Source organism: Herpailurus yagouaroundi, unplaced genomic scaffold, assembly GCF_014898765.1.
Source record: "Herpailurus yagouaroundi ecotype Mexico unplaced genomic scaffold, PumYag 28, whole genome shotgun sequence".
Taxonomy (NCBI): Eukaryota; Metazoa; Chordata; class Mammalia; order Carnivora; family Felidae; genus Herpailurus; species Herpailurus yagouaroundi.
Window position 1 is genome coordinate 25,238,902 of NW_024412376.1, and position 8,747 is coordinate 25,247,648.

Genomic DNA, 8,747 nt, shown 5'->3' on the forward strand with positions numbered 1-8,747 from the left:
CGTTGAAAAAAAAATTAAAAAAAAAAAAAAAGAAGGCATCCAGATGGCCAATGGACACATGAAAAAATGCTCAATATCACTCATCATCAGGGAAATAAATCAAAGCCACAATGAGATACCACCTCACACCTGTCAGAATGGCTCACATTAACATTGGTGCATTGTTACATTGTAACATTGTTTCAATCTCCTTTGCATTATTGGTGGAAATGCAAGATGGTGCAGCCACTCTGGAAAACAGTATGGAGGTTCCTCAAAAAATTAAAAATAGAACTAGCCTATGACCCAGCAACTGCACTACTAGGTACTTATCCCAGGGATACAGATGTGCTGTTTCAAAGGGACACATGTACCTCCATGTTTATAGCAACACTATCAACAATAGGCAAAGTATGGAAAGCACCCAAATGTCCATCGATGGATGAATGAATAAAGAAGATGTGATATATATATATACAATGGAGTATTACTCAGCAATCAAAAAGAATGAAATCTTGCCATTTGCAACAAGGTGGATAGAACTAGAGGGTATTATGCTAAGCAAAATTAGTCAATCAGAGAAAGACGAATATCATATGACTTCACTCACATGAGGACTTTAAGGCACAGAACAGATGAACACAAGGGAAGGGAAGCAAAAATAATATAAAAACAGGGAGGGGGACAAAACATGAGACTCTTAAATATGGAGAACAAACAGAGGGTTACTGGAGGGGTTGTGGGAGGGGAGATGGGTAAGTGGATAAAGGGGGCATTAGGGAATCTACTCCTGAAATCATTGCACTATATGCTAACTAATTTGGATGTAAATTAAAAATATGAAATTTAAAGGTAAAAAAAAAGTACTTAATTTTCTGGCACTGCTCAACAGTTATTTTATGACAAAATATCTTGTCCATTTTGAAAGAGATCGTTTCTCTAATTATGAAGGACAAAATCACATAGGTCTCAGTTTATGTTTCATTTTACTGTTTTGTTTTTTTTTTTTTGCATACCCTTAGGCCTATAGAAGAGTACTTAGAATGTGAATGGAGTGACTAGTTTGTAAATGTGAAGGATGTCACATTATTGACTGATCTTTGTAAATTTTTCTGTAGTTATCAGCTAACGATGAGACAAATTATGTAGAGGATTACATTTGTCCCTCACTCTAAAAGCATAAATTTGTTGGGGGTGTGGGAGAGGGGAAAATGGGTGATGGGCACTGAGGAGGACACTTTTTGGGTTGAGCACTGGATGTTGTATGGAAACCAATTTGACAATAAGTTATATTTTAAATAAGTAAGTAAGTAAGTAAGTATCATACCCACTTAACCTCCCAGAAAAGAATGAGACTTTAGTTTTAAAGTAAGGTTTATTTTCCAATATATAAGAAACAGCTTGCTGTGTCAGTAAAGTGATCCATGTGACAAATGAATATTGAATTACTTTATTGATTAAGATCAGGTCCATTCTAAACACATCTGTCAAATGCTGTAAATGAGGTGATAGTTTAGATCTGAATATGGAACTAGCATGTTATGTTCCAGTATCTCTACAACTTTTCTTTACTGTGAGGGTGCAAGACTTCTTGTATTAAAGTGTTTTCTGTAATACCTGTGGAATGGTCTATGACATACAAGGAGGTAACAGTCATATTCCAGATACCATTTGAATGTCATCATGTAAATAAGAGGAAATTAATACTGTTAAAATGTAGTCCAAGATTTATTTCTCTATATTGTACCTTTTTAAAACAAAATTTTTTTTTAATATTTATTCATTTTTGAGAGACAGAGACAGAGCATAAGCGGGGGAGGGGCAGAGAGAGAGGGAGACACAGAATCCGAAGCAGGCTCCAGGCTCTGAGCTGTCAGCACAGAGCTCGACACAGGGCTCAAACTCACAAACCCGCAAGATCATGACCTGAGCCGAAGTCAGACGCTCAACCTACTGAGCCACCCAGGCGCCCCTATTGTACCATTTTGAAAGAATTTGCTGTAGCATTTTTAATTAATTATAAGCAAAATAGGCAATGTTAAAAACAAAAAGACAAAAACCTGAGAGTGTTTAAGAGGTAAAGGAAAGAGATGTTCCAAAAATCCTGACTGGAATTCATTTTCACAGTTGACACAAATATATCAGTTACATGGAACCTAAGCTTAAAATAATTTTATTTTATTCTTTTCCATTTATTTTAATCCATTGTCCTCCTAATTAAAAAGAATTGCTTTATTCTATACTCTAAGACTTAATGGCATATTTTATATTCATTCACATTAAATTTTAAATTTTTATCTGAATAAAAATGCCATTAAAATTGTTTAAATCTCAAATAATATGCTTCCTAATGTTAGAAAACCTGATAATTGGTATTTCAGACCTGTAAAGTAAATAGATGGTTTACACAGGGAAGTGTTTATAATAATAATTATAAACTTCGGGTTTCTGCAAATATTGAATTGCTTTGGAAGATTCAAGTATGACTGTTTTACCTCCACGTCGTCAATAGTAGGCTTAACTTTTTAAATTATAATGTTCCCTTAAATGTACTGTAGGTTCTGATAGGAGAGATTTAGGGAATAGCTTCTAGAGACAAATGTTGCTTTTGTTCGGTGTCATAGAAAATTTAAGATAGGTTCCCTGATATATGGATTTTTCTTGCTTCTCCATACTGAAATGATTTTAAACGATAGTGAGTTTTGGGGTGCCTGGGTGGCTCAGTCGGTTAAGTGACTGACTCTTGATTTCGGCTCTGGTCATGATCTCACGGTTTGGGAGTTCGGGCCCCGTGTCAGGCTCCATGCTGACAACCAGGTTCATGGGTGGCCTCCAAACTGCCACATCCACTGGGTCCTCTTCATGTCTTCATCTTTGTGGCAGTGAACAGTGACTGCGCCTTTCTCATGCTCCTCCTGCCTTTGCAGATTCGTTTTCTTTACTTCTTTAATATTGGTAGGTTTTGGTGTTCCCTCGTCTTTTTTCATCCTACATACTCAGAGTTACCATCTGTACACTCATGGGCAGCCCTCAGATGAACAGAGCCACCCAAACCTTTACATCCATCTGCTTAGTGATAATTTCCATCCAAGTGTTCCAGTGTACCAACAAGGCAGAGGTGGAACATCTTTCTCTTCTCCCAAACCTTCCCCATCCCATCCGTCCCCCCCATCTCAGCTAGCAGGATCAGCCTGCACCTTTTAATCAGAAACCTAGACATCCTTTTGGATTCTTCCTTCCACCTTACTCTCCCAGGGATCAATCATCAGTCCTGTTCAGTCTGCCTGCCTCTCAAACTTGTCTCCTCCTTTCCTCTGTCACTGCCACTGCCTTAAGTAGACACTCATCACATCCTGTGTGGACAATTCCCTTCCTCTGTCCTCTTCATTTGTATTCCTTACTCCTGCTACTATAATTGTATTCATAGGTAAATTCAAATCATTAACAACATCCCTGTTCAGAGTTTCCTTTTTTTTTTAAGTTCCTTTTTTTTTTTTTTTTTTTTTTCAGAGAGAGAGAGAATGTATAAGCACCAGCAGGGGAGAAGCAGAGAGAGGGAGAGAGAGCTGACAGTGCAGAGCCTGGTTCAGGGCTTGAACTCACAAGTCGTGAGATCATGACTGGAGTTGAAATCCAGCGTCAGATGTTTAAAGGACCGAGCCACCTGGGCGCACCCCTGTTTAGTGTTTTCTAATGGCCTGAGGAAGAAAATCTGCCAATTTGTTGTGGCATAAAAGGCTCTCCATGAGCTGGCCCTACTCATCCCCGCTCTTCAGGGATGATGACGAGATGCTTTCAATAACTTGCATTTACTCTCAGGGCAAAATTTAATGCCTTGGCACGGCAACACCAGTCACTCATATCTTCCCTACCTACGTTTCCACCCCCTCATACACACATATACCTTGTCAAGGTCTTAAGTATTTGTTCAGGCTCTTCCTGCACCTAAAACACCCTTCTTCTCTACTCCTCTAGTCTGTGTGATTAGTTCTTGTGTTTTCTTCAAGTGTGGACGCAAGCCCTACCATCCTCCCTCTCCATGATCCTCCCTCCATCCCACTGCTGCTGAGTTAAGGGGCAGCTTTCCAGGGCTGTCACAGCTCCTTGTGTAAGCTTTGATTTTTGTTCTTTTCTTTTCTTTTTTTTTTTCTTTTCTTTCTTTCTCTTTCATTCGTTGGTTCATATATTTATTTTGTAAGAGAGAAAGAAAGCATGTATGAGCAGGGTAGGGGCAGAAAGAGAAAATCCCAAGCATGCTCTGAGCTGTCAGCACAGAGCCCGACTCAGGGCTTGAACTAACAAACCATGAGATTATGACATGAGCCGAAATCAAAACTCAGACATTTAACCTACTGAACTACCCAGGCGCCCCTTGGTTCTTTCATACTGCCTTGGAATGTAGACTTATCATCTGTATTTTTCTCTGGACTAGTAGTTTTTTTATAGGGTAGTATCAACAGTGAAGGCTTCAAAGTTTTGGTTCCTAGATTAGAAACCTGGCTACTTGTCTACAGCCATACCCTGACGTGCCTGTTCTTGTCTGATCTTGGAAGCTAAGTAGAGTCAGGCCCGGTTAGTACTTGGCTGGGAGACCTGGCTACTTAATTTAACTTCCCTGGACTTCACTTTATTGTGGAAAGTAGGCATAATAAGAACCTCTACTTCAGGGGATGGTTCTGAGAACTGAATGAGGCATTCCATGTAAAATAGTTCACCTGTGTTTTAAATTCACAAAGAAATCATAGCTGTTATATTATCAATAGTAACAATACTGTCTGTATACCCAGTGTTTAGGACAGGCCTGGCACATAGACTTTCAAAGGTTTGAGTACATCAATAAACAAACCTGTTTATTCATTTTATGAAGCATTTTTACCCATATTAACTTACTTGAAAAGCATAGCCAATTAATGGAATTTGAATAAGTGGAAATACATTTTTTTTCATAATTATCTAACCTGACAATGACTTTATTATTTTAGTGAAAATTCGGAACTTTAATAAAGCCAAGCCACAGCCCGATGTACTTGAAGAAGAAAAAATCTATGCTTACCCCAGCAATATAACCTCGGAGACTGGATTCAGGTAGGCTTTGGGTGGGGTGTAAAAGACTAGAGAGAGAATTATAAAAATTTTTCTCCCCTGGAAATTTAGAAAACATTCTAATGCTTGGAGTTTATTATTATGCATATGTTCCTTTTTTGTTTGTTTGTTTTTGGTAGAAGTTTATTTATATATTTTGAGAGGAGGGGGGAGGCGCAGAGAGAGAGGGAGGGAGAGAGAATCCCAAGCAGGCTCTGCACTGTCAGCATGGAGCCCAATAGCAGACTGGAACTCATGAAGCGTGAGATCATGACCTGAGGTGAAACCAAGAGCTGGGTGCTTAACCAACTGAGCCACACAGGCACCCCCGTGCGTATGTGCCTTTAGAATTAAGTTCCATTTGCTTAATTCCATTCAACTGTAATGAAACCAAGTCTAATGAAAGAATCTTATTTTGGGATATTGCCTTGGCTTAAAATATCTTAAGAAAGAGTCACAAATACAATATGCTGTACTGAAAACTATTAGCGACCCATTTGCAAAGAGACCAATGAGTATTGGTGAATTTGTGCAACCCATTAATATCCTGATTGTTTGCAGGACTATTTCAAGCCTAGAAGACATCGTTGAAAAGCAAGGAGACATAATAGCGTACCTGAAGCGACACAATGCCCTGTTGAGTAAACGGTTGTTGACTTTCACTTCCTCCGAGCTAGACTCTCCACCTAGTAGAATGTGAGAGACTCAAGGCCAAGACAGCAGGTGCAGAGGACTCCAGAGTAACGTAAGACTGACTGACAAGCTGTCCTGGGGAATTGCAGCTTTTGCCAGATAACATTTGACAATTTTTGTTGGAAACCTGAATTTCATTTTCACCTGTGTGGCTGTTCAATATGTGGGACCTGCGGGTCACTTGAAAGGTACTTCATAGGTAACTCAAGGAGGTCTGTTTTTGCACATTTTATAGTTGTTTAACTGTCTGGTTTACCATAGGATCAAAAGTATAATTTAAACACCTCCTCGCTCAATGCTTGTACCACATGACATTAGAACCCTGTAATAATTTGGTTATTTATATAGAGGAAGTCTGACTCGATAATCTATTTTAAACAGGGTTTTGATCAAATAAGTTCTTTCCATTCTTAAACTGATGAGAGAAGTCATTGTTTCTGGTGATTTATGTTTTTTCCCCCTTCAGAGCTTTGTCATGTACTTGACATGCTCATGTGGTTTGGGATTACAGCATGACCTGTGCTGCAGCTTTTATGAAGCATTTCCTCACTGTAGGACCAAGATCTCACTAGGTGATTTCCTATGCAAACTCCTACAGTTTTCCATTCTCCAGAAATAAGATACTGAGTTTACGTGGACGAGTGTTAGACTGACCAGTGTTGCTTGTTACATCGGCAGTACTTTTCATTAGCAACGACTGAAATACTTAAGAGAAAACTTGAGAACTTTCCCTTTATTTTTTTTAATTTTATTTATTTATTGAGAGAGGTGGGGGACATGCACAGGACAGGCAGAGAGAGAGAGAGAGAGAGAGAGAGAGAGAGAGAGAGAGAGAGAATCCTAAGTAGGCTCCACACTGTCAGCACAGAGCCCAACATGGGGCTCAGACTCATGAACTGAGATTATGACGTGAGCCAAAATTAGAGGAGTCAGACACTCAACCGACTGAGCCACTCAGATGCCCCCCTACCTTTATTTTTACCCTTCTTCAAGAAGTTGCCATAGATTTCAGTATTGACTGTGCCTTGACTAGATCAAGAAAGATATGTTCTGTGACTTTAATTTGGTCTAAAAAGGGAAAGAGGACCTTTTTTAGTCTTGGATTATACTTTTTTTTTTTTTTTTAGGTTTTATTTATTTAATTAATCTCTGTACCCAGTGTGGGGCTTGAACTCACGACCCCGAGATCAAAAGGCTCACAATCTTCTGACTGAGCCAGCAAGGTGCCCCTTGGATTATGCTTTTAAATTATAGGAATAAAATGTCATATAAACTTATATAGATATTAAACATATCTCATTCTCCAGGGAAAATGAAGCACTTTATGAGTAAAGGGCATTATTTCCCCAGTTTTCCTAGTTTGCCCTTTTAATTTATCCATTTGCTATTAGCACCTTTATATACTGCCCTAGAAAGCTTAATATGAGGAGAGGGGATATTTGTGATTATGTATGTTGGTCACTAGCTGAATAATATTTCATTTGAAAACCTTTAAATATTAAATATTTCATTTGAAAACCCATCCAGGTACTTATGGAGGCCAAACACCAAGCTTCCCTTAGATATAGCGGTTACTGGACCATTCTAAAAGTTGTTTTGTTTTACCAAGGTAAAGGTGATGGTATATCCCCTGTAGGCAATACCCTTGAATCCCCAAATGACAACATCTACAAACTAAAGCCGAAATTATATTTTTAAGATTTAGATTGTATCCAAGTTTCCCGACTTCTCTCTCCCTCCTCCCCCTCCCCCTCCCCCTCCTCCTTCTTCTTTTTCTTTCCTTCCTTTTTAATAAGTCTATCTCAAAGTCATTGCCTTCTCTGGAAATCTGTCTCTGTGTTCTGGCAGAAGCCATAAACTGCCTCTGTTGGTTTGCAGCCTCCTTGGGAGCTTCCTGGGTATAATCTGAAACTGGCCCCACATAGAGGACAGAGAGCAACCAGAGAGAGAGGCAGAGCACTCCAGATTGGCAAGTAGGAGGTTTAATGAACAAGGGAACTTGTGTACAAGGCTTGTCTTGAGAGGCAGGCTGTCAGGTAAACAGATCTCTGCATCCACCCACCAGAATCTTAAGTTTATAAAGAGGCCTTAATTGGCCTCATATACCATCCGGAGGTCTCAACAGCACGTTATTCTCCCAAAGCTGTGTCCTCGGAACAGCTCCCACCATGAGACGGTGGGCAGAACGTCTATTCCAAGGACAGGGGAGGGGTGAGCAGCCTCCGATTGTCCAAGTTTAGCTAATGGGTCAGTTGGCAGTCATGTCCAACAGCCTTCAGCTATTTTCCTTTTCAAAAGGAAAACACCAGTGATAGACGATTCTTATTTAAATTCATTTAGGGGCACCTGGGTGGCACAGTCGGTTAAGCGTCCGACTTCAGCCAGGTCACGATCTCGCGGTCCGTGAGTTCAAGCCCCGCGTTGGGCTCTGGGCTGATGGCTCGGAGCCTGGAGCCTGTTTCGGATTCTGTGTCTCCCTCTCTCTCTGCTCCTCCCCCGTTCATGCTCTGTCTCTCTCTGTCTCAAAAATAAATAAACGTTGAAAAAAAAATTTTTAAAAATAAAATAAAATAAATAAATAAATTCATTTAGATCTATAGTCAGTTTCTAAGGGTGTATAGGATGAACTTTGGTTTACAGAGAAAGATACAGTTAAAAAGTTAGGATGCTCAGATTCTGATGTGATGTCTGTATAACCGCAAAGACTTCTCTAAACTCAATCATGAAAGTACCAAACAATGAGCAAAAATGAGATGAAGTATCAACTAGGAAAACAGGATAATGAACAAAGCACTTTAAATGTTAAGCATTCTATTCACCAGGCAGGTGGTGTGGTGGTACAGCAGACACAAAACTTAAGGAGACCCTGGTTTGTAAGGAGGAAGAGGACTAGGATTTCTAGGCTCTGTGCTAAGTGAAATAATGGCTATAAGCCCGAGGAACTATTGGAACTTCAGGCCAGGGCACCCTGGCAGGGAAGGGGCTGTGGGAAT

The 8,747-nt window shown here is 39.7% G+C and overlaps 1 protein-coding gene across 3 annotated transcripts in view; it reads left to right on the forward strand.

Annotated features, from left to right (window-relative positions):
* TMEM192 (transmembrane protein 192) overlaps positions 1–8,090 on the forward strand; it is a 31,332-nt gene extending 23,242 nt beyond the window's left edge. Inside the window, exons 5-7 of one of the 3 annotated variants that reach the window (XM_040471139.1) lie at positions 4,962–5,064; positions 5,623–5,806; positions 7,633–8,090. In XM_040471139.1, the coding sequence (XP_040327073.1) occupies positions 4,962–5,064; positions 5,623–5,761 (242 nt within the window). In that variant the 3' untranslated portion in view covers positions 5,762–5,806; positions 7,633–8,090. Of the gene's footprint in view, positions 1–4,961; positions 5,065–5,622; positions 6,186–7,632 lie in introns of those variants that run through there. The other 2 variants (XM_040471144.1, XM_040471130.1) reach the window with 2 other exon arrangements.
* The last annotated feature ends 657 nt before the right edge of the window (positions 8,091–8,747 follow it).